Raw genomic sequence first — 27,258 nt, 5'->3', positions numbered from 1 at the left:
TTTATTTAGCTATTTACATTCATTAGCGATTTTTTATAATGTGTTTTCTGTATTGGTTTAACAAAATAGCTTAACTTAAACGGAGATCTTAAATGCTGAACTGAACAGTAGTAAAGTTAAAAGTTAAAAAGGAATCATCAGAGTTGGCAGTGTGACATTATTAAACATGCTATCACGTGACAAGGCGATGTCATGTGACCGAGAAAGCCAAAAACTCACGGGTCCTCCTGTTTTTTCAATTGCTGTCCGGATGCAAGAGTTTTATCACTGAGTACAAGGGTGAAATATTTTTCACAGACGTCCCCCTGAGAAACTAATCCCGTCCGGATAGGGCTTAAGACAGACACAAACATAGGAGCGTAACCCTATTTTGGTTTGTGTGAAAAGCCAAACGTTTTGAAAGGCAATCGAGTCACACAGTTGTGTGGACGTCCAGTCTCAACACATTAACTAGTGCATCCACCCGCTTGTGGTTTTTCTGCATATTAACTAACCAGCAACTATTTGATCACTGGTGAAAACGGTCCATTATGGTTCACCTTCCTGGTGCTACCTAGCCGGGATGTTGCTTCTCTTTCGGCGGAGCTACACTGAGGCTAGTTTGTCAAGGTACTGGCAGTTAGCCCTCTTGTGTGAGCTTTGAGATTCGTGGGGTTTTTTCTCTTTGAGAACTACTCCATATATTTTATCACCTGTTTCCACTACAAGACATGTAGTCTTTCTCGTAGTCATATTTTAAAAATCCCATACAGGACTCGTCGTTTTCTCCCAACTTTTGTTGTCGTAATTTTGCTAGCAAAAAAATTTTTTAACAAAAAACCCCTAAAAGCCCTTTCAGGCTAAATTACCTAGCTAGCTACATTTAACACTAGAGCTCCTAGAGAAGCGAAAAATTTCACAGGGCTTGGTAGGGTCCATGTAGCCCACTCCCCTGCTGTGAAGGGATTAACGCCCATTGTCTTGGTAATGCGGTGGAAGCGGCTCACCCCCAGCTCATACGCCTGCCAAAGCACAAGCTGGCTCACCCCCAAGCTCATATGACCAAAACACCAAACGTGATACTTCACGAAAAAGTTGAAGTTACAAGCAGACTGTATGTTACCGATACTACAACAAACGGCAGAAAATTTGTAGACTCGTGTTTCAAAAGTTACAATTCAATCGCACGTAGAGACGACAGTTTCTCTAATGAGTCCCGTCAAACAATAAAAATAAATAAAAATGTTTGAATCTTGCTCTTTGTATATTTCATATACTATACTATATAATATTTGTTGTAATCAAACACTTTCTGTTTCCGCGTTTGAATTCGCGTTTGAAAAGCTAAGAAATTATATGGCGCAATTAGCTTGATGCTAATGTTATATAGGAAATCCCATATCATTGCTAGCGAAAATTAGCATGGTCGCGTTGCATCACTGCATCACTGATAAATGTTGTGATCTAAACAGCAGGCTGGAAAAGGAGAGGAAAAGACAGGAAAACAAATTCATGTGCTCTCTATCTATCTATCTATCTATCTATCTATATATATTTGTGTTAGAAGCATTTGATAGAAGCATTTGTGTTTTTCTAATTCAATCCCATTCGATGTAATAAGATATACTGTCTAACTACAGTGTTATTCCCTTCGTCTCTTACCAGGTTATGTTTAGTCTATCTTGGTGAATCGTTTTGAGACATAGGACTGCATCATTTAGTTCACCCATGATAAAATCACTTACTTATCACTAGGTAGTCGTTTCTTATATCATGGGTAAAGAGCTAAATGCTCTTTAGATGTAGCTAGCTAGCTAGGTATTTAGCGAGCAAGAGCTCTAAACAAGAGACGTGACGGACCATGAGGTGTCGTGTACGCTTCTGCCAGCTAATATAAAACTTCTACTGAGAAAAAAAAACGATTTCATATCAGTCCACAAGACTTATAAATAAACTGACAAACACGAATACGAAGGGTATCCTATCTATAATTTCAGTACGTTTTAGTTAGTTTTCTAAACATGTAATATAGTTACAGTTAGTTATCATTTTTTTCTTTTAATTACTGTTATTTATTTCAGTTAACGAAAATATCTTTTCAATATCAGTTTTCGTTTTTTCGTTCGTTTCAGTTAACGATTATAACCTTGCTGTGTTGTAGTTTGATGATATTAATGTTGACAAAGCCGATGTAATAACTCCAGATGAGGATCAATGGAACTCAGAATCTCAGAAGTCTTTGCTCCAAACCCCAGAAGTTCTTGCTCCAGGAAAGAAGTGGGACTTAGAGTTTAAAAGACCAGAGTAGGCCATTTTTATTGTGTACACCAAGCATGTAAGAAGGCAGGAGGTTTGTTCTCATTCCGGACGCGTTATGTAAGTTTGTATTATGTTTCTTGATCAGTGTTGCGAATAACGCCGTTAAAAATAACGGCATTAGGTAACGGCGTCATTTTGTCAGTAACGGGATAATATAATTAATTACTTTTCCTGTCGTTACAACGCCGTTGACGTTACTGGTCATTAAAAGCAGTGCGTTACTATATATTGATATACTAACAGTAATCCAAGCGGACCGCTGTCCAGGCTAGTGAGGAGTAACAGATCTCGATAGGTCACAGTTCACCTGTTTAACATAACAAGTCAGTAAGCGATTGGCTAAGGCAGCATTATGGTAGCCAATCAGAGCCAGTGTTTTTACACACACGCCGACGCACACCAGTGACACGGAGAGACACGCGACACAAACGGAGAAGAGGCTGAAATGGCGAGTCAGGAGCAAGCCGAAAAAAAATTGCATTTTCAAGGTGGCGATATAAACATTATTTAAGAAAATACTTGAAGTTCCTGAATGTCTACCAGACTGGGTATTTGATTTATTTAATAAAGGATAGAGGTTTTATTGTTAAGTTTACTTCTGTTGTGAACAAACCAGTTGTCTCAGGTTGAGAGAATTGAATTTAATTTGATAGATGTAAATGCACTTTATATAGTGTAACTGTTTACTTTTGCTTTTTTTTTTTTTTATAAAGATTTGGGATTTTAAAGGATTTTATCCTGCACTGGTCTGTGGATGTGCAATAAATATCAAAAGTTAAACACCTTTCTGATCTACTCATTTCAACTGACTGTGAAAACTGCTTTTTAAAAAAAAATCCTTATTCATCGGCATAACTTTTTTTCACTGTAACGCAAATAGTTACTTTCCCTGGTAACGAGTTACTTTTATTATAGAGTAATTCAGTTACTAACTCAGTTACTTTTTTGAACAAGTAGTGAGTAACTATAACTACTTTTTTAAAGTAACGTTCCCAACACTGTTCTTGATTGTTTTCTAAGTATTTAGTGTTTAATTAGATTGGCTGTGGTTGTATTAATTTATTGATTTGTATTTGATTGCTATAGAAAACCATTCTTTGACATTACCTTCATCCACCATCAAATATCCACTATCCATTTACCATCAGACAAATGCCTTGTATTTATGGTGCATAGCACCATAAATGGCACCAATGGAATGCTCACCTTGTGCATCATCTGAACTAACTGTTGTGAGCTGGACTACTGATGCCACCCTGAATTACTTGTGTGGACATGTGGCTTCTAATAAAGAAGATGGCGATGGCAACCTGTTCATTTTCCTTTATGTTCTGATGGACATACCATCACGAAAGCATGACACTTTACATTCAATGTAACATCTACAATGAAATTTTATAGCAGACGAGTTTGTTTATTTGAGGTCGTGCTTCATGTTCATATATGAATGCAGAATACAAATAAAAGGTTGAGCGATAATAAAACAGACGAGATAGTTGATAAAGGGGAAAGACTCATTCTGTGGTGTGGACGTGGTTCGCCTATCGAAGATATTAATATTGACAAAGCCAACAAGTTTTTTATTTGATAATGATGTCATGCTTCATGTTCATATATGAATGCTGAATACAAATAAAAGGTTGACAATTTATTTGTACTGTTTTTATTTCTAAAGTAAATAGTTTTATAGGAGGAGTTTTCATATACTTGACATTCATCTTTCAGACATTTGTAGGTACAGACATCTGTTGTGGGCATTCTTGGCAGTTTTTTTTGTTCATATCGATATCGGAATAATATCGTACTGACCGAAATTAATAAATATATTGTAATATCAATTTTGCCCATATCGCCCATCCTACACATACAAACATGTATACACAAACACACACAACTACGCACACAAACACATGCAGGCAAGCAAACACAAATGCACTCTCACACTCATGCATCACCCTATATAGTGTAAAAATGATGACCACACCTCAGTTTCTCCAGTTTACAGTCTGAACTCTCCAGTCCAGAACAGAGTTTCTTCACTCCTGAATTCCACAGTATATTCTGACTCAGGTCCAGCTCTCTTAGACGGGAGTTTGATCTGAGAACTGAGGCCAGAACGTCACAGCTTTTCTCTGTGAGATCACAGTAACTCAACCTGGAAGATTAATGATGATAAATCAGAACACTGCACATCTCATACACACATGCACATACAACACCAACATACAACACATGTACAACCCTGACAAAAACACATATAACATCCCATACACATACAACACCATCATACAGGACATACAACACACATACAACACCATCATACAACACATACACAACCCTGACCTACACACATAAAACACATTTACTTCATTTGGTGCCAGTTTTTTTTCCACATAACACAAATTAACTAACATATATTGTACATAAGGGGTGTGTGTGTGTGTGTGTGTGTGTAAAAAGAAATGCATATAAATAAAACACTATAAATACTCCACTGCCTTTACCATCAAAACTGTGTATGTTTGATATTAATGAGACTGAATTAATCAGAAGATTCCTCAATATTTCAAGGGGAAGAACCGGAAGAGAGTTCAGAGTTCTTTCTGCTCTACACCTTCTCCGCCTGTAATTCACCAAATCAATAACGCAGGATCCTGTGTCTCTGAGCTGTGATGTCCAGGATCTGACTTTGCACTTCTTCACTTTATACAATCTGGTTTATAAGATCTGCTTACAGACTCCATGTACTTATCCATTTAAACAGGCTGTGTGTGTGTGTGTGTGTGTGTGTGTGTGTGTGTGTGTGTGTGTGTGTGTGTGTGTGTGTGTGTGTGTGTGTGTGTGTGTGAACTTTCTGGTTTCACTCCCTGTTCTTAACAATTTAATCAGCCTATAATATTTTCAAACTCATATTATTGTTAAATGTTTACAAGTCATACTCTATTATTAAATTCTGGTTTATTATTATGTATTGTTAGGTTTTGCACTGATCAAATCTAAACGTTTACTGTTAGCACATACCTGCCTTAATGTACTTGACACTACTGGATTTACATTTACCGTATTTTCCGGACTATAAGCCGCTACTTTTTTCCCCATGATTTGAACCATGCGGCTTATACTGAGGTACGGCTTTTCTGTAGATTTTTCTTCACCCGTCAGGGGGCAGAGCAGAAAGTGAATCAGGTGGTAGGTTAAAGAAAGATGTAAATCAAAGAAGAAAGTGCTCAATTTCATTTAGCACATGCAAGCAGCAGGCACGATGGAGAAATTTTTTCAAACCAACATGTGTTGTGCCAAATTCAGAGTCCCCTCATTTGCACACGCATAAAGACACTACAGATGATATTCGGGAGTTACAGTGACTTGAAATTTGAAATTTTTATTATTTATAAACAAGAACAAAAAACAAGACAGAACTGGGCTGGTGCACCACACCCCCCCTCCCTCTTCTCTCCCAGGGCATAACACAATATACTTCAATAGCTCAAACACGACCCAATCAAAATATTAAAAATAGGGGTGGGCATAGATACATTTTTTTCATCTGGATTAATCTCACTGAAATTTTGAAATTAATCTAGATTAATCTTGATTAATCTATATTAAAATGGCTCATATGCGTGCTACCCAAGTAATGACTAAAAGTCAGTTTTTGAGATAGAGTTTCTTAATACAGAGGGTGCATTAGACCAGGGGCTCATCTCCTGTTTCCAAAATGCATCAATGACTGCTTGAGAAAGCTGTTCTACTTTGATACTTGAAGAAAAAAAACATGCTCAATAAAATGTAGGCTACTCGTGTTCAACGGTTTATTCAGTTAAACATGAATTTGTAAGCCTACATACTGTACATTAAAAAGGGGTTGATAACATGTTTATTCAGCTAAACATGATATTTGAAATGTAAGCCAACATTTAGTACATTTAAACTCACGGACATAATTTGGGGGGGACTTTTTCAAAAGCCGGGTTTGGTCCTCTGCAGTTTTAACGGTTAAAAAGAAATATTTAAATAGCGATGAATCTAGCGCTAGGACGATGCAGAAAACGACCGCTCCGAGCTCTGCTCCGGTAACACTTTACGTTCCTAAAAATGAATTTTCCATGAAGCAAACCTGGCGACTTCGTGGCTGCATCCATGTAAACACACGTACGATTTGTAATTCACAGGTTTGAAAACTCGTTCTCGCGCCTACTGTGCAATTTGGTTAGGAATACAGCTGAGCTAAACTATCAAGTTGAAAGTCATCATAGTTTGCTTACCCATTTTGACCCAGTTCCCAACCCAACTTTAAGAATAGATTAACAGCGATAATTTTTATATCGCCCGATAAGAGTATCAAATTAACGAACGCCGTTAACGGCCCACCACTAATTAAAAACAAAAACAAAAAATAAATACACAAATAAAAAAATAAGTAAATCCAAAGTGCAAAATGGAATTGCCTTTAATTGTCCAGTGGTCTCAGTCTCCCTAAAGAATTCCAGAAACTCTTCCAATCTGAGTCTCTGGTTCCATTCAGTTTTCCAAGCCTTGTCTCATAAGAGGCCGTATCCGCCATTAGCCTAATCCACTCATTCAATACAGGGCTCTTTGTGGTTTTCCAGTGCCTCAAAATTATCCTAGATGCCGTTACAAGTCCCACCGAAATCACTGAGAAGGTTCTCCTTGGAACGTCCGACATTTGGGATCTGTCTCCCAACAAGCACAGTTCTGGAGTCTGGGGGACCTCTGTGCCAGACCATCTGTCCAGAACCTCCAAGACCTTAGTCCAGAAGGGTGAAATCAAGGGACACTCCCAAAAACAGTGTAAATATGTTCCAGTCTTTTTTACATTTCCAACACAGGTTATTTGGCATCAGTTTCATTGTGTACAGTCTTGTGGGAGTATAATAATATCTGTGTAGTATTTTATACTGTATAAATTTACTTCTAGCCTCCTTCACATATTTACCATTATCGGCCAAAACTTCCAACCATTTTTCTTTATTGTATTCAATTCCCAGATCCCTCTGCCACGTAAGTTTGATATTTGATGACTCCCCACTCAGATTATTATTTAACAATTTATAGAACTAGGAAGCTGCATGATGATCACTTGGCAACTTGGTGTATTCTGCAATTATGTTTTCTTCTGTATTTTTGAATTTTGAAGTCACACAGTGTCTCATCTGTAAATATTTCCAGAAGTTTGCTTTATCTTCCAACCCAAAAGTAGTTTTTATTTCCTCATAAGACATGAAGTGACCATATATAAATCGTCTATAGTACTAATACCACCGGAGTGCCATTGTATTCAAAACACTGGTGCTTTACCAATACATATAGCAGAATTATGTATTATGTATTTCTCTACCTGATGAGAGATCCCAAACAGCTTATGTACCTTTGACCAAACTTCACATGAATGAATAAGAACTGGGTTTGTTGTGTTAAGTTTTTCGAGATAATTTGGCTTTAAACAGTGAGCAAATATCTGGTTCAATGTTTCGCCACTCCAGTCTCAATGTTTAAAACTCGATTAAAGACTCATCTGTTTAGTTTGGCCTTTGATTAATCTGTTACATATTTACTACATCTCGTATCTTTTCTCCGAGGTTCACCTGGAGAGTAACATTGCAGTCGGAGCCTACAATACCAGCATCGCTGCTCCGACACGGAATGAAAGCCTGGCGTTCATCAACAGACATTTACAGTGACAATATCATAACCCAGAACTTTCATTTTTACCTTTACTTAGTCTGATTGTGTGATTTGTGTGTGACTTGTGTATTTGTCTGTATTTTGTGTAATCTGTGTGTTAACGGGTCGCCCAATGGAGGATGGGTTCCCTTTTGAATCTTGGTTCTCCCGAGGTTTCTTTCTATTCCCCACCATCATAGGGAGTTTTTCCTCGCCACTGTCGCCTTTGGCTTGCTCATTAGGGTTCTGGACCCATAGTATTGTTAACCTTTTAAATCCTGTAAAGCGCTTTGTGACAACATGTGTTGTGAAAAGCGCTATACAAATAAACTTTGATTGATTGATTGATTGATTGATTGACTGTCCATTTTCCCCGTTCTCCCAATACCTGGCTAATTTAGCCATTTTAAATGATAAATAATAAAATTTTGAATTTGGAAGTCCCATACCACCCCTTTCTCTAGGAGCATATAATTGATCTAATTTTATCCTTGGTTTCTTATCCCCCCATAAAAATTGTTTAATCAGGTTTTCATACCTTGGGATTGTAATTGGCAACATCATAATCATGTAATTAAACTGGGGGGTAGTGATCATTTTAATGACATTAATTTTACTCCATAGTGTTAGTCTAATCTTTTCCCACTTTTCAAAATTTGTTTTAACTGTTGACAACAATGGGTCGAAATTTAATGTTAATACTTATAAAAACCCTGGTGCTGGCCTACAAAGCAAAGAATGGTCCAGCTCCTCCTTACTTGATGGCCATGGTAAAACCCAGATGCATACCTAGAGCCCTCCGCGCCTCAAGTATGTCTCGTCTTGACCCTCCATCATCCAGGACATATGGGAGACAAGCATCCAGACTTTTCTCTGTCCTGGCTCCACGGTGGTGGAATGAACTTCCCTTGTGTGTCCGAACATCGGAGTCACTTGCTGTCTTCAGACGCCGACTGAAGACCCACGTCTTTCAAGTGCACTTTGCATAATTATGCTTCGTCTATTGTGCTTTATCGTCTCTTTCCTCAGGTGGTTGTTACAGGCATTGCTTACTGTCTTTTTCTCAGGTATTGTGCATAATTGGGTTATAGGAATTGTTTACTGTCTTTTTCCTCAGGTGATGTGTATATTCAGGTATAATTGTTAGGTATCATTTGACTTTCGTCTAGTGGTTTTTCCAGCTTAGAGTACCTTGTGTTCAGGACTATCTATTCTACCTTGGAGATTCCAAGTAACTACGTAGCACTTTTGTAAGTCGCTCTGGATAAGAGCGTCTGCTAAATTCCATAAATGTAAATGTACTTCCTCCACTACTCTGCAAAGTTTAATCCCTAGATATTTCATGCCCTTAGGTGTCCATTTAAAATTAAAATGTTGTACCATATGTGACTAACATGAGGCAGACAGTGGCATGGCTTCAGATTTGGTCCAGTTTATTGTGTAACCCGAAATTTTTGAATGGGTCTGTATGATGTTCATCAGATGTGGCAGATTTTCATATGGATGAGTAATAAATGCTAAAATGTCATCTGCATAAAGGAGTAGTTTGTGTTCTTGTTTTCCTAAAAGTATTCCTTTAATCCCCCTCATCTGCCCTGATACTGACTGCCAGAGTCTCTATAAAATATTGAATAGCAGGGGGCTGAGGGAACATCCCTGACGGGGCCCACGTGTTAAATCAAAGAAAGACGATATGATGCCATTCGTTATGACTGCTGCTTTTGGTTCCTTGTACAATATTTTAACCCATTTAGTAAAAAGTGGTTTGAACCCAAAATTTAAAAGAGCCGAGAAAAGAAAACCCCACTCAACTTTATCAAAGGCTTTTTCTGCGTCCAAGGAGATCGCAGCCACCGGCTCATCTCTTGATTGACTCACCCACATTAAGTGTAAGAGTTTTCTAATATTATCTGAAGAACGATTTTTCATAAAACCTGTTTGGTTCTGATGTATGATACTGGGGAGGACTCTTTGTAAACGCATAGCTAGTACTTTAGTGAGTATCTTAGAATTCACATTTAATAAGCTAACTGGCCTGTAATTTGAAGGTTCTGTGTTATCCCTGTCCTTCTTTGGAATTAATGATATCAATGCTTCATTAAAGGTAGGAGGGAGCTGTCCTCTCACAAAAGTCTCCTGATATACTTTTAGCAAGACTGGTGTAAGAATATCTAAATACTCATAGAGTTTCATAGTATTGTTTAAACACATTATTTATGTCTTTTGCTGACGTCATCAGAGTATTACCCTGTTTCACCACCGGGATAACATTCAGGAGATCTCCTTTTTTTTTACTTGTCTCGCCAAAAGTTTGCCAGTCTCCCCCCCCCCCTGTAAAATGTAGTTTTAAGTCTGAATAAAGAGTACTCTACTTTTTAATTATAGATTTCATTTAATTGAAATTTAAGATCACATGTTTCTCGGTAAAGTATGTCTTCATACTGTATAGATAAGTTATTTTCTTTTAGTTTAATTTTTTTCCAATTCTTGAATTTTACTTAGTGTCCTTTTTCTTTTTGGATGCATATGCTATCAGTTTACCCCTTATAAAGGCTTTAGAAGCCTCCCAAACTGTTTGAATGAGTTCTGTACTACCAATGTTTATTTGAAAAAACTCCTTTAGATCCCTCCCCAACTGTTCTTTAAAGGATTTATCCTGTAAAAGTGACACACTCATTCTCCATCTCAAATTTCTTGTGTAGTCCGGTCCTAGTTTTTTTTTTAAAGTTCAGTAGCTGCATGGTCAGTCAGCACAATAGTTTTTATATCACAATTTATCACATTATTTATCAGGGGTTTTAAAACTAAGAACAAATTCTGGAGTAAGATTTATGGCAATGAGAGTAGAATGTATATTCCCTCAGAGGGGTTGGCTAGTCTCCAAACATCAATCAGTCCCGCATCTTCTTTCAACATGTGAATTGCATCTCGTCCCTTAGATTTAATTGGACCTCTAGATGTGCTCCTATCAAGAATAGGATCCATTACCTCATTAAAGTCCCCTGTTAGTATTACTTATCCTGTCATATCTCCTAACACTTTATTTATATTATGAAAAAAATGAAGGTCCTCCTTGTTTGGCGCATATATGTTGCAAAGAATAATCTTTACTCCCTCTATTATTGCCTGGACACAAATCATTCGCCCTTCTGTATCTGACTTGTTTCAATAATGAAAACTGAACCTTTTTCCTTACCAAAATAATTACTCCATTATGAGCACTTGACTTAGAGCTGTGAAAAACATGACCAACCCAACCCACTTTAAATCTCAACTCCTCTCCCTCATTTAAGTGGGTTTCCTGAAGGAATGATATATCTGCTTGGTTCGTCTTTAAATAATGTAGTATTTTGTGTCTTTTGGTTGGATTTCCACACCAATTAATATTCCACGAAATAAATTGTATAGATTTCCCAGTCATTTCAAGTTTTCAAACAATACAGTTTAAACCTACAAGCATACATCATGAACAGATATGTGTATTGCCCTGTCCTTAAACCCAACAAAACCCCCTTCTGTGAATGCATCCAGCCAAAACAACAAACGTAGAAAAACAAGAATTCCCACCATGTATAAAAACAAAAGGATGTTATCTGAACCTACCCTGTTTCTGCTGCCCTGTTTCGTGTCCGCGGTACTGCTCCTCTCCTCTTCTTGACAACAGGCAGGTGGACCCCCCCTCGTCCACTTTTGACACAACGTCCCTTGAGGGCTTCTGTTGCCTCTTTATTCAGTTATGTCGACATTACTCTTCTCCTCCTCGTCAAAGAATCTCTCCGCCGCTTTCGCCGAGCCGAAACTCAGGTTTCTCCTCTTCCACTTCACCCTCAGCGTCGCTGGGAACACCAGAGTGTATTTAGCATTTTGCTGATGTAACCTTCTCTTAATTCCCGCAAACTCCTTCCGCTTCTCCGCAAGTTCTTTCGTCATGTCTGGGAACACCAACAACCGGCATCCTCGCCATTCGAAGCCCCGCTTTTTCTTTGCCGTGTCAATAATCTTGTCCCTCGCTGATTGCCTCAAAAAACTAACAAGCACTGGTCTTGGCGGTTTTCCCGGGTCCGGTAACGAAGGGAACACTCGGTGGGCCCGCTCAATCTCATACTCATCGCTCTCCGACATCCCAAAGCCTTCCACAAACATTCCCCGAACCAAATCAAGCAATGTTCCTTCTGCACCAACAGTCTCCTTCAGGCCAATCACTCTCACATTATTTCTCCTGCTATGACTCTCCAGGGCTTAAACGCGGCTCCATAAGTTGTCCATCTTCTTGCCTCTCTTGACATCTTTAGCTTCTCATTTTCGTCCTCCAGACGCGACACACGAGTCTCGGCTTCCGTGATTCTTTCTCCCATATTAGCCACAGTGTCTTTAAGGTCAGACACATTTTGCTTTATTGCAGCCACATCCGTCACCACTCCTTTCAACATTTCGCTTATTTTACTGATTTCGGTCAGTACACTCATTGGCTCATGTCGAGGCGGCGTATTTTCCCTCTCCTCTCGGCTTCCGCGGCTTATTTCTTCGTAGCAGCTATAATGAAACCAGTCTCTCTGAGGGGCTTCTTCAAAATTAATTCACAGTCCTGCCGCCTTTATTCTCAGAAGGAGTATAGCATTGAACAAAAGCGCTCTACGAACCTTACTTTATTGAAGATAGACACCGTGTTTAGGAGCTCCGTCAACCTGCTGCCATCTTGTTCTGCTGCACCCCCGGAAGTTGACAGAAATTTTTGATTTAGTTTTAGTCTTAGTCTTTTGACTAAAATGTCATTTAGCTTTAGTCATTGTAGTTGTTTTTAAACAACTACAATAAATAAACTAGATTTTTTTTCGGCGTGAGAAATCGGATGTGTGGCGCTCAATGCATGAGAGTTGGCAACCCTGGCTCAGCGTCTTGTTTTTCTCAAAGCCAAAGGAGAAATGTGTCCATACATCGCTGCTCATCTTTCTCCCTGCTGACATTGTCGAGTTAACTTCGAGTTGAATTTCACAAGTGACCACAGTTCACAGGCTGGTTTGGTCTTTCCGGGTTCTGTGTGATGTGAAGACGTTAGTTCTGACTGGACGGTTACCCGGTTTGTCCCGCCTCTCAGTGTACGCTAAAGTAGTTATGGTTGGATCTCTTATTAACTTATCCCTACCGTTCACAAAACTAAATCAGGTCTGATTGAATGTCGTCGCTGGCCAATATTTTCGTCTCCTTTTTATTCGTTGACGAAAATGTCCATTAATTTCGTCATCATTTGTATTCCTTCGTATAGTTTTTATTTAGTTATCATATCGTTTTCGTCATAACTATGACAAAATTTATTCGTCAACGAAATTAACACTGGTCTGTTGTTGAACCACAGGGAGACTTTTTCCCATCGAACAGCTTGTCGCATCGGTGCAACCTCAAATTTTTTTTAGTCGCACCATTGAGAAATTAGGCTGCGCGTGCGACCAAATTGATCGCACTCTAGAGCCCTGTCTATAGTCCAGAAAAAACGGTATATACTTTACATTTCATTAGTCTTTTACATTATTTAGTTAATGTTATATTTAGTTTTCTTAGTTTATTAGTTAATGTCTATTGTGTAGGTTATTTAATATTCAACGTTTACTGCTGCACCTGGGACTTCAATTTCAGTCCACTGTATGTCCTGTACATATTTCAGTATTGACAATACAAAAAAAACTTTCACTCTGACTTCAAGTGTTTTATTTTACAATAGGAAACACTTGCTGGTGGGATGTGAAGGTGTTTCTACAGTTATGTACAGGTGCAGTTATGCAACATATCACTCCAGTGTGTAAAGCAGAGCATCACTCTATGCACATGTAAATGTAAATGACACGTATGTAGCGCCCACTGTTAGCCAGAAAGGGTACTGCATTCAGCAGCTCTATAACAACCACGGCAGCTAATAAGAGTGCGTAGCCAGCAGTGTTGCGAATAACGCCGTTAAAAATAACGGCGTAATTTTGTCAGTAACAGGATAATATAATTAATTACTTTTCCTGTCGTTACAACGCCGTGGACGTTACTGGTCATTAAAAGCGGTGCGTTACTATATATTGATATACTAACAGTAATACGAGCGGACCGCTGCCCAGGCTAGTGAGGAGTAACAGATCTCGATAGGTCACAGTTCTCAGTGTAACACCTGTTTAACTTAACAAGTCAGTAAGCAATTGGCTAAGGCAGTGTTATGGTAGCCAATCAGAGCCCGTGTTTTTACACGCGTGCCGAAGCACACCAGTGATGAGACCGTAATACGGTCTCTGCCAGTGACACACAACACAAACGAAGAGGCAGAAATGGCGAGTCAGGAGCAAGCCCAAGAAAAATTAGCATTTTCAAGGTGGCGATATAAACATTATTTAGTTCCTGAATGTCTACCAGACTGGGTATTTATTTAATTAAGAATAGAGGTTTATTGTTAAGTTTACTTCTGTTGTGAACAAACCAGTTGTCTCAGGTTAAGAGAATTAAATTTAATTTGATAGATGTAAATGCACTTTATATAGTGTAAAAGGATATTTATCCTGGACTGGTCTGTGGATGTGCAATAAATATCAAAAGTTAAACACCTTTCTGATCTACTCATTTCAACTGACGGTGAAAACTGCTTTTTCAAAAAATCCTTATTCACTGGCATATACACTGCTCAAAAAAATAAAGGGAACACTTAAACAACACAATATAACTCCAAGTCAACCACACTTCTGTGAAACCAACCTGTTCAGTTAGGAAGCAACACTGACTGTGAATCAACTTCACCTGCTGTTGTGCAAATGGAATAGACAACAGGTAGAAATGAGAGGCAATTAGCAAGACCCCCCCCTATAAAGGAGTGGTTCTGCAATGATGTGGGATTGAGACAGTCTGAGATCACCAAGGATAATGTTAAAGACCTGCGTGAAGCTGGCCCCCCCTCATACCCAAAATGCTGAAATAACACTGCAGTTCGTTTGTGCTGGGTTTGTGCCCGTTTGTGCTGCAAATATTTTCGTTTGTGCTATTAAGGCTTTTGAGTAATTTAAAAATGCATTTTCTGACTGGTGACGTCACGTAGCCCCCCCCTCCACGTCCAAATTTCTCCAAAGTAGTCTCATTCGTTTGTGCTACGTTTGTGCTGTTAAAATGAACGCTTCAATCACTTGCTTTGTAAAGTTACAGTCGTTTAAGTTTTCATACGCGTGACGTCACCAGCCCCCCCTCCATGTCTAAATCACTCCAAACTGGTCTCGTTCGTTTGTGTTACGTTTGTGCTCGTTTGTGCTGTGAAAATTAACGTTTGTGCTTTTATGGTTTTTAAATTAGGCTATAACTGGATCTTTTTCATACGCGTGACGTCACCAGCCCCCCCTCCACGTCCAAATCACTCCAAACTGGTCTCGTTCGTTTGTGCTACGTTTGTGCTCGTTTGTGCTGTTGAAATTAACGTTTGTGCTTAACGTCACGAGCGCACCTCTCACGTGTTTAACTATAGCTATACAACAGAATGGGCTGGATGATGTTGGACTACAGAAGGGACAGGAGGTGAGGGGTAACACAGAAGGCAGAGTTTCTGGATGACATCAAAGCTTCTGTTGAGAGATTTAAGAGGTAATATTTATGACATTTATAAGTAATATTGATCTTCCAATAATGAAATTGAATGACAGGAATCTTTGTGTGAATCATTGTTTCTGTGGGGATGCAAAAACACAAACACACAACCCTCATGCAGGAATCTGCACTTCTGCAAAGTGCTAATCATTTTCTGAATACATGAATCAGAGGTAGGAAATAATGCATCTTATTTGATGGGCACTCAAAAACATTAATAAGTGAAAACACAAGTCATACAACATTTTTTTTCTTAAATCCATTTTTACTGTAGAAAGTCTTGTTATTTGATGGAACATGTACTTTTCTTTAGGTCAGAGGGTTGCAAGTTTGGATTCCACATTGTATCTAAATAACTCAGTGGCTTTGAATAAAAAAAAAAAACATCAGCTAAGTGTAGTGTAATGTAATTTAACTAAAATCTGCTGCTTGTTTTCCCAACCTACTCTTTCGTGTAAAAAACACGTGATGTAATTGTGTGCTTGTCAGGCACAGTGGAAACCCCCTTGGAGAGGTCGTCAAAGCATTGCCACCCTGAGAACGGCCTCCGGCAGTAGGCGACGTAATGCCCGAGGGCTGCCCAGTAAGGCACCAGACGGAATGCTACAACACCCCTTAGAATGAAGGGCTCATTGCAGGTGAGGTTGATGGGGAAGTCTTGCAGCACATAATCCTTCTCTGCAGCAACTTCAATGGACAGTGCTGCCCCAGCAGTGTGGCTGTGGGTGACCACACCATTGCAGGCCTCGTCAGTAATTGATTGTGCTGCTTTTGCAGGTCGCTGGCAAATTGAATACTGCAACTGCACTCCATCCTCAAGAGCTGCTTGAAGACCCTTGATGCCCTCTGTTTCTATGTGCCGTATGTTTAAGGGTGCAAGGAGACATGCTCTGAAGCTGGCCATTGCTCTTGAGCATTCTGGGTTCCCACACTGAGCCTTGGTAATGAAACTTGGGGAATGATCCATTGCTTTTGTTATGATCTGGGCAATGTTGCATGCTGCGTTGATCTTCAGTGTTCCAGATCTTAATGTGTTGTGCTCAAAGATGTTGTGCAAAATTCTTGCCCTCTGCCGGTAGGCTTCAGAATGTACTCCATCTGTCACAATGGTTGTGACCAGCTGAAATTTCTGGGTGTTTCTCTTGTCAGTGGTGGTTAGGTGCTTGTTGAAGTTTTCACTGTCGCAGAAAGTGCAGCATGAACATTAGCAGAAAGAGTCAAATGCGCACGTGTTGTCCAGGCTTACTGTTGCTTTTCCAATCTTAATGGACTTGCACATATTTCCATAAGTCCCATTTGAATTTTGGTTTGCTTTGGAGCTGTGTGTAGCCACTCTGGCTGTGGAATAAGATAGGAGGTTGGCCTCTTTTTTGGGGGTACTGCCAGGCCCCTCCAGTTTTCCAGTGTTGGCTCATTGGGTGTGTCCACTGCCAGGCCTTTGTCGCAACCAACATCATCCCTGTCTGGCTTGTTGTGTTTGGCTGAGGAAAGCCGCATCTCCCCTTCAATGTAATTTAGGTGTCTGCCCACAAAACGATGAACGTGTGTAGGCAGGTTTTCGTTCCTGAAGAGGCCACGTTTTACATTTTTGAATTCGGCCTCCACATACACCGGTCCACAGAGGCAGGTAGGAGCCAATTCTGACAAGTTGTGGTATGTCATATTGTCATGGTCTCCATGGTGTGATGCACGACTTAAACTTTGTTCACAGATCATTTCTGGCTTTGGCATCTAGTGAAGTTAAGAATTTAGTTCCATTAATTTTTTATTCCAGAATTCATTTCAGTTCAATTGCTATTGTTCTCTTTCCTGTTAGAAATTAAACCTTATTGTTCTGATTTTTTGTGTGTGGTCCATCTCTCAGATGTCTGTTTTTTACTATGTTAACACGATCAATCTTCTCATGTGCAGCCTTATCTACTTAGTCTTTACATACGGCTGAGTATTGGTTCGCTACTGCCACCAACTGGACAAACTAAATTGTTGCACCACTGTTAGTTCCAAAACTGATACATTCAAAGGTTTTTCCATAATAGTTGGCTAGGAAGGCTAGTTCACTTATAGCTTGCTAGTTTTATTACATGCTAAATTTGTAGGCTATTTCTGATCAATTACTTAATCATAGCTGTAGATATTTAAATACAACCATAATTTCATGCTCTGTGTATTTGATAAAATCATAGCTGTGCCTGCATTTAGCTGTGCCCGCATTTAAGGGAATGGCAATACAGTACAACTTACTGCAATATGTATGGTTTAATCACATTACAACATACAAAATTGTATGAATTACTTCAATATTGAGTGTCCATGTCAAATAAGATGCATTATTTCCTACCTCTGACTCATGTACTCATGTATTCGTCAAGGAAATGATTAGCCATTGCTCAACTGTTTTAGTGAAGTTAATAAATAATGAAGGCGTTTAGATTCAGTTCAATGTTTTTGTGTCAGTAATACAGTATTTGTCTTAAGGCAGCTATCAAGCAAGACATTATACAAAGAGTGTTTGCATGTGCAAAAGAACAGTTCTTTATTGAATGTGAGTAAAGAGCAGTATCCTTAAATGTTTTGCATTGTGTATCCATGCATTGAATGTACTGTACATATAAATCAACATTTTAGACTTTTTGTCAATCAACAATACACCACATACATTGCATGAGATGGTGTTTCTTGGTGGTTCAGACAAAAAAAAACCAAGGTCAGTAAGCGACAAAAGAAAATAAATGAGCATTATAGCAATATAATAAAGGTACTAGTAAAATGGTTAAATGCAAATGTTTCAATGTGAATGCACTGAGCTAAACAGATAGATGGCCAGGAGAAGGAGTGGTACCTGAATGTGGATGCCCTGCTTCACATGTTGCAGAAACTTTCAAGAGGTCAACATAAAACATTTAATTAAAGCTAATTAAAGCATGGTCATTGGAGCTGCTCTGTCAATTCAGCAATGAAGCAAGAGGACAGTTCCTGATCTTCTCCACTGCCCACAACACCTCTGAAGATTTCTGGGCAGAGGCCTTCTAGACAAAGATGTGGTTGATCTGCATAAGGGAACATTAAAATCCTCATACATCTCTCAACAGAAGCTTTGATGTCATCCAGAAATTCTGCCTTCTCTGTTACCCCTCACCTCCTGTCCGTTCTGTAGTCCAACATCATCCAGCCCATTCTGTTGTATAGCTATAGTTAAACACGTGAGAGGTGCGCTCGTGTCATTAAGCACAAACGTTAATTTCAACAGCACAAACGAGCACAAACGTAGCACAAACGAATGAGACCAGTTTGGAGTGATTTGGACATGGAGGGGGGGCTGGTGACGTCACGCGTATGAAAAAGAATCGGTTATATTTAAAAAACCATAAAAGCACAAACGTTAATTTCAACAGCACAAACGAGCACAAACGTAGCACAAACGAACGAGACCAGTTTGGAGTGATTTGGACGTGGAGGGGGGGCTGGTGACGTCACGCGTATGAAAAAGATCCAGTTATAGCCTAATTTAAAAACCATAAAAGCACAAATGTTAATTTTCAGAGCACAAACGTAGCACAAACGAACGAGACCAGTTTGGAGTGATTTGGACGTGGAGGGGGGGCTGGTGATGTCACGCGTGTGAAAACTTAAACGACTGTAACTTTACAAAGCAAGTGATTGAAGCGTTCATTTTAACAGCACAAACGAGCACAAACATAGCACAAACGAATGAGACTACTTTGGAGAAATTTGGACGTGGAGGGGGGGCTGCGTGACGTCACCGGTCAGAAAATGCATTTTTAAATTACTCAAAAGCCTTAATAGCACAAACGAAAATATTTGCAGCACAAACGGGCACAAACCCAGCACAAACGAACTGCAGTGTTATTTCAGCATTTTGGGTATGAGGGGGGGCCAGCTTCACGCAGGTATGTTAAAGAGGTGTGTGAGTTAGCGGGGACGATGTCAGATGCCGTAATATGCTCTGGTCCCATTCCAGTTCGGCGTGGCGCTGAAACCTACAGCAGGTTATGGGCGCTACACTGCTGGATGTCTAAATGGTGCTCAGATAACAAAGTGGGTTATATAGATAACTGGACACGTTTTGAGGGCAGGCCTGGCCTTTTGAAGCGAGACGGCATTCACCCCTCTTGGGAGGGTGCTGCTCTCATTTCCAGTAGCATATCTGCTAGGCTTAATAGTGGTAGTGTAGGAGTAGTTAATGGGGATTAACAAACCAGAGCCGAGGCCAGGCAGCAGACACACAGGCTAAACCGACTGTCTGTGAGCTGCAAAGAGACGTCACCTAGGTCACACCAGATTGAAACTGTGTCTGTTCTTCGAGTACCAAAAAATTATTCTCGCAAAGTTAGTAGACAAAATTTAATCAATGTTAAATTCAACTATGCTCCCTCAGAGAGTGGTTTAAATCTGAAACTAGGACTACTAAATATTAGATCCCTGTCATCTAAAGCATTGCTTGTTAATGAAATGATTACCGATCATAATCTATGCATGCTTTGCTTGACGGAAACCTGGACCCGACCAGACGACTATATGGCCCTAAATGAAGCTTCTCCCTCTGGCTATAGATATGTCCATAACCCCCGTACAAATGGTCGAGGAGGTGGGGTCGCCACAATATATGACTCTGATATAGGCATTTCTCAAAAATTTGGCTTCAAGTTTAATTCTTTTGAACATCTCATCCTCACTGTATCTAATGTTTCAAATTTAACAACCAACAAAGCGTCGCAGTCGTTTATGTTAATTTCTATTTACCGCCCCCCTGATTCATACTCTGAGTTCTTGCAGGAGTTTTCAGACTTCCTGTCTCATGTAGTGCTATCAGCCGATAAGGTGATTATAGTTGGTGATTTTAATATCCATTTTGAAAATCTGTGTGACTCTTTTAGCATACATTTTCAAGCAATTCTTGATTCAGTGGGATCACTCAGAATGTGGTGGGTCCTACGCATAACTGTAGTCATACTTTAGACTTGGTCTTATCATTTGGTATTGACATATCCAGTTTAGCAATTCTTCCTCAGAATGAGGCTGTTTCTAACCACAGCCTCATAACGTACGAGTTGTGTTTAACTGACTGTATTCATCAAACACCCCGCTACCAAAGTAAACGAACTATAACACCCAGCACCATAGCCGCGCTCACTGATATTTTACCGGGTCTGACAAACACTGATCCAACTGTAGCTCCGGAAGGACTAGAGCGTTTTACCGAGCACGTTGAGACTTCCCTTCGTACAGCTTTAGACAATGTTGCGCCATTACAATATAAGAGAGTCACTGAGAGAAGAATAGCACCATGGTACAATGACAGGGTTCATACACTTTTTTGACAATTAATTTCCATGACTTTTCCATGACTTTTCCATGACTTTCAGGCAAATTTCAATGACTATACATTCTCTAAACATATGTGTAGACATGAAAAATAAGAAAAAATCCAGGCCAAAATTCCACAGTATATCATAAATTAATGAAAAGCCACGTGGTTTAATTGAAAAAATAAACATTTACCGTATTTTCAATATCAATATACGTCGCACCTACAAAGTTTTTTAAATGGAAAATGTTGTAGCTATAAGCCGTATCCGGGCTAAAAGTGAGTCCCCGCTTACCGACGGGTCTGGTTAACGACGGACTGGAGTTACGACCGACTTTACGTAATTTTGCGCGGTGCGCGAAGGTGCAGTGGCAGCACAGTGGAGTGTAGTGGAGTGTAGTGGAGTGGTGTATAGTGTATGATAAGCTGAAGCAGCGCAGCCTCCACCGTAGCCCATCTCGACAACGCGATCGCTCTTTCTCGCGTTGTACGCACGCAGTTTTTTTCTATACTGTATTTATGATTAAAGCGTATCTAAATCTAGGGTCACGCTTAACGACGAAAACTGCTTTACGACAGACTTTTCAGTCTCTAACCCCATCGTTAACCGATTGGTTAACCGCACATTTTGCACGTGTCCTTGTCTTTCTCAAACCACAGCTTGTATTTGTCCAACTGAAGCAGCCATTGTTGAATCGGCATTTACCAGCATTACGCTGATTTACATGTCAAAGTACAATCTACAGCTCCGTTTGGAGTCCGTCGCTAACGCAGCGAACTAACGTGTGAAGTTACGTTAGCGGTCCGCACAATGAAAAAAAAGGCTATATATATATTTCTTCCGGTTATCAGAACGACAAACATTTATTGTGTCAAGCAAATTTCCATGACTTTTCCAAAACATTTGAGTATTTTTATTTTTTCCAAAACTTATCCAGGCCTGGAAATTGCTATTTTCAAATTCCATAACTTTTCCAGGTTTTTCATGACCGTACGAACCCTGCAATGAGCACACGCGTAGTCTCAAACTGGAGCGTAAATGGCGAAATTCAGTTAGAAGTGTATAGACTATCATGGAAAAGCAGCCTTATTGAATATAAGCATGCCCTCCATACAGCAAAGTCCTTATACTTATCGGCCTTAATAGAAAAACATAAAAACAATTCAGGACTCCTTTTTAAAACTGTTTCCAGCCTTATGAGGAGTCACGAACAAATCAATTCTCTAATTCCACTAGAGTGTAGCAGTAACAATTTTATGAAGTTCTTTAATGATAAGATTGATAAAATTAGGGAAAAAATTAGTAGTGCTATCTCAGAGCCTGTCAACATGCCAATGCACCTTGACAGCTGTCTGGTCAGATCTGATGCCCTGTTAGAGTCCTTCTCCCCAATTGGTCGCGAGGAGCTTATTTCACTGGTGAAATCTGCTAAACCCTCCACATGCATACTAGATGCTGTACCAACCCATCTACTTAAAAGAATTACTGCATAGCAATGTAGAACCATTGCTTACTATAATAAACTATTCTCTGAGCCTGGGCTATGTGCCCAGTTCATTTAAACTTGCGGTCATCAAGCCGCTAATTAAAAAACCTGGTCTTAACCCCAAGGAACTGTCCAACTATAGGCCAATTTCTAATCTGTCATTCATATCCAAAATTTTAGAGCAAGTAGTTTCTTCTCAACTCTCTTCCTTCTTACAGACAGAACATGTCTTAGAGTTATTTCAGTCTGGATTTAGAGCTCATCACAGCACTGAAACGGCACTGAATAAAGTATTGAATGATCTCTTAATATCCTCTGATAAAGGACACGTTTCTTTTCTCATACTGCTAGACCTCAGTGCTGCTTTTGACACCATTGACCATAATATTCTACTTACTAGGCTAGAGACACTCATTGGCATAAGAGGTCAAGCACTCTCCTGGTTCAGGTCCTACCTGACAGATCGTTACCAATTTGTACTAGTAAATAATGAATGCTCAGAGCATTCTAAAGTAAAGTATGGTGTCCCACAAGGATCTGTACTGGGTCCCATACTATTCTCATTATATATGCTACCACTGGGCACTATCATTCGTAGGCATGGTATTAGCTTCCATTGCTACGCAGATGATACTCAGTTGTATATAGGGATGCACCGATCCGATATTAGGATCGGATATCGGTCCCGATATTAACAAAATTAGCTGGATCGGGTTTCGGATAATCAGGACAATCCATGGGACCGATATAATTTGCTTTAATTTGTTTGCGACACGTGCTACGCCATACGTCAGCAGCACGTTTAATTTGTTTGCGATGTGTGCTACGCCATACGTCAGCAGCACGTGTGCAGCGTGCCAGGAGACTTAGAAATAGGCACAACAACATGGAGCGAGGCAAAGAGTCAGCTGTGTGGAGGTATTTTACGCTTGCTACGCCAACAAGTTTGACGGCGACGTACAATATCTGTAAAACAAATGTTGCAAGGGGTGGTGGTAGCACTGCAAAATACAATACAACAAATTTAATTAAGCACCTTAAAAGCTACCATGGTAAAGAGCACGCCGAGTTCACAATGTTACAGTCAAATAAAAAAAAGACGCAGGAGACAATACGAAACAGTTAACTTTGGCGGATGCCCTGCAAAGACGTGAAAAATTTCCACCCGACAGCGTGAAAGCGACAAAAATAACAGAGAAAGTTCTGGAATTTATTGTTTGGGATGCGCAACCCATGTCGGTGGTTGAAGATGAAGGCTTTCGTCGCCTGCTTGAACACCTGGAACCAAGGTATAATTTACCGTCACGAAAATATTTTTCCGAGACCGCTTTGCCAGAACTGTACGAGAAAGCATGTGGACACATATCAGAACAGTTAAAAGATGTTAATGTAACACGACAGATATCGCTTCACGACAGATATCTGGAGCTCAAACATGTGCCCTATGTCACTTTTAAGCTTAACTGTCCACTGGTTAGACGCGAGTTTTACGCCTCACAGTGCGATGCTCCAAGCAAAAAACTTTCACGAATCACACACCAGCGACTCAATTTCGACTGCCATGAGGGAAATGCTCGATCAGTGGCATATTCCCTTGAACAAAGTGCACGTTATTTTGAGGGACAATGCTAGCAACATGAAAAAGGCGATGGACAGCATGGGAGTGCGTAGCTTGGGCTGCTTTGCTCATACGTTGCAGCTCGTAATTAACGAGGGACTATTGTCACAACGGAGTGTGAGTGATGCCATTGCTAGCGGCAGGCAGATTGTGGGACATTTTAAACATTCTCCACTCACATATTCACGGCTACATGATATCCAGCTCCAGATGCAAATGCAACCTAAACGCCTGCAACAAGACATCAAGACAAGATGGAATAGCACGTACTTTATGATCGAGTCTCTTCTGGAACAGAAGCGAGTGCTTTGTGCTTACGTTGCATGACCTGCCCACGACACTGACTGCTAACCAGTGGGCCTTGCTAGAAAAAACTAACACTGTTCTAGCACCATTTGAAGAGCTAACTAGGAAAGTAAGCTCATCCACCTCCTCTACCGCTGATGTTATTCCAACTGTCACCGTCCTCAAACGCATCCTGGCTAAGGAAGGTGAGGCAGATACCGGCATAAAAACAATGAAAAAGACCCTGTTGCAAGCTGTTGTCAAACGCTTCGGCACTGCAGAAGATGAACCTGTCTACGCTCTTGCTACATTGCTGGACCCGAGATATAAAGACAGGTAAGATTCTAAACTTATTGCATTACAGTATCTTTCTCTCTTTCTACAGCACCACAAACAGTACCTTGAAAATTTCAATGCAATAAGATGCCATGATGTGCATTAAAAAATGTTAATTAGAAAATATAAAAGATAAATTACATATCCTTTTTATACATACTTTTTCATGTCTATATTACTTTGATCAGCCTTAAGTTTTATTGTTACATACAAGAATTTAGTGTCTCAATGAGGTGTGAATTTGAACCAGTGTTTTATATATTTAACATATGTTTGATTTTTGTGTCAGATATTTTACAAATGCAGAGTCTGCAAAGCGTGCAAAAGATGCACTAACAAAGGAACTTGAGGAAGAAGTCTTGAGGAGCAGCACAGCTGGAGCATGTGAGACTTCAGAGCCACCAGAAAAGTCCCCTCGGGTGGAAGCAGCAGCAGCAGCAGACACAAGCAGCTTTATGAAAGAATTTGACCAAATTCTAGAGGAGTGTGAGGGACCTGATGCAGCAAGCAGCTCAAGCCCTGCTGTTGATCTGTGTAGATTTTTTTACTGAGATTTTTTTTACAATCACTGCCTCAGACAGTCCATACCAGTACTGGAGAGTCAACAAAGACTGGTTTCCTTGTCTTGCTGCCACTGCCACAAAATACCTCTGTGCCCCCTGCACTAGTGTAGAAAGTGAGCGACTGTTCAGCACAGTTTCCAACATTGTGGATGAGAAAAGAAACAGACTTACAGCAGAGAAAGCAGAAATGCTTGTTTTCATGAGAAAGAACATGCCATTGCTGCATAAGTGAGCATTCAGGGCAACCACAGGCTGTAAGTTGTGCAAGACAGCACTAAATGTTTACAGTGTTTGATTACTGCGTATTCTCAAGTTTACCTGACAGATTACTACTTACACTAAATATTAAAAAATAAGATTGATTACTGTTTGAGTGTTTGACAAAGTGAAGCTACTTATTTTCAGTTTTGGATGGTACATTTTATTTATTTTAATATATTTGTAGAAGTCTTTTTTTTTTATTTGAATGCTGTCAAGGTCCTGCACAATTGTTTATTATTTTAGTGACAAATAAATAGCAATTTGGTACATTTATATCTGTGTTAATTTGTGACATTTTATTTAGCAGAGTTAGTAATATTTCTAGTAAATCCTGCTGCCTTAAGTCTCTCCCACATTCTGAGGTATGCAGTTTATTAATTTAACAATGGTATCAGATCGGCATCGGGTATCGACCGATATGCAAAATGTATGTATCGGGATCGGGATCGGAACTGAAAAAGTCATATCGGTGCATCCCTAGTTGTATATATCCTCTAATCCAGATGATATCACTACAACTCGCAAGATTGAGAACTGCGTCCAGGACATTAAAAACTGGATGGCATCTAATTTTGGAAATCCACCTCACTAGAAGTGTTTAGAATCACATGGAAAGACGCCATAGTCAAATATAAACATGCCCTAATAAAAGCTAGAGCCGCATACTATTCGACACTAATAGAAAACAACAAGCATAACCCTAGATTTCTCTTCGCGACGGTATCTAAACTAACAAGAAATATCAACGACACTAGTTCTAACACAGCACTTACACACACTAGCGATGAATTTTTAAACTTTTTCAATAATAAAATAGATAATATCCGACTACAGAGTCATAATACATTGCAGCCTAACCTCCAATCCAACCCCAGTAGTTCAGCTATTAGTAACTATGCATCCAAAAATATTACTGAGCTAAATATCTTCAATCCTATATCGCAAAAAGAGCTCACAACATTGATTAATTCGTCTAAGCCTACATCATGTATATTTGACCCAGTTCCAACCCGTCTATTTAAAGACCTACTCCCAGCCACTGCAGGGCCCTTACTTAATATGATTAACTCCTCCCTTAACCTAGGTTACATGCCCAAACAATTAAAATGCGCCGTAATTAGACCCTTGATTAAAAAACAGAATCTCGATCCGCAGATTTTAGCCAACTATAGACCCATTTCTAATCTCCCATTTATCTCTAAAATTTTAGAAAAAGCAGTTTCCAATCAGTTAAACCACTATCTCCAATCAAATAGTATCCATGAAAAGTTCCAATCAGGATTTAGACCAAACCACAGCACTGAAACAGCTTTACTCAGGGTAGTGAATGATCTACTAATATCGGCCGATAATGGGCTCGTCTCGTTCCTTATACTGTTGGATCTTAGTGCAGCTTTTGATACTGTAGACCACAACATTTTGCTGGATAGACTAGAAAACACAGTAGGTATTAAAGGAGTCGCACTCTCCTGGTTTAGATCATATTTAACTGACCGCTTCCAATGTGTAAGTGTTAATAATAAAACCTCTAAATCTGTGCAGGTTAAATATGGTGTCCCACAAGGGACAGTCCTAGGACCACTTCTATTCACACTGTACATGTTACCCTTAGGCGAAATTATGCATAAGCATGACATCAGTTTCCATTCCTACGCAGACGACACTCAGCTATATTTATCGGCAAAACCCGATGATTTAGGCGCAAACAGTAAGATTGAGAAATGTGTAGAAGAGATAAAACATTGGATGGCATGTAACTTTCTAGCACTAAATGCCGATAAAACAGAATTGATAATAGTTGGG

The 27,258-nt window shown here is 39.6% G+C and overlaps 1 protein-coding gene and 1 long non-coding RNA gene across 8 annotated transcripts in view; one reads left to right on the top strand and one right to left on the bottom strand.

The window, feature by feature from the left end:
- Positions 1-27,258, bottom strand: part of LOC143486724 (ribonuclease inhibitor-like) — a 139,079-nt gene that overhangs the window by 18,452 nt on the left and 93,369 nt on the right. For 5 of the 6 annotated variants that reach the window (XM_076986100.1, XM_076986098.1, XM_076986104.1 and 2 more), the window contains one exon: positions 4,283-4,453. The exons of the other annotated variant lie outside the window; for it this stretch is intronic. In XM_076986100.1, the coding sequence (XP_076842215.1) occupies positions 4,283-4,453 (171 nt within the window). The remainder of the gene's footprint in view (positions 1-4,282; positions 4,454-27,258) is intronic. 6 annotated transcript variants of the gene reach the window in all.
- LOC143486727 (uncharacterized) lies at positions 15,246-16,700 on the top strand. Of its 2 annotated transcripts, none has more exons than XR_013123643.1 (3): positions 15,246-15,576; positions 16,069-16,217; positions 16,357-16,700. It is a non-coding gene; the product is annotated as an uncharacterized LOC143486727 (long non-coding RNA). The 2 variants fall into 2 exon arrangements; XR_013123644.1 differs by having other exon boundaries at positions 15,246-15,752.

The sequence above is a fragment of the Brachyhypopomus gauderio genome, unplaced genomic scaffold, assembly GCF_052324685.1.
Source record: "Brachyhypopomus gauderio isolate BG-103 unplaced genomic scaffold, BGAUD_0.2 sc45, whole genome shotgun sequence".
Classification (NCBI taxonomy): Eukaryota; Metazoa; Chordata; class Actinopteri; order Gymnotiformes; family Hypopomidae; genus Brachyhypopomus; species Brachyhypopomus gauderio.
This window is presented reverse-complemented; position numbering and strand designations above follow the sequence as displayed.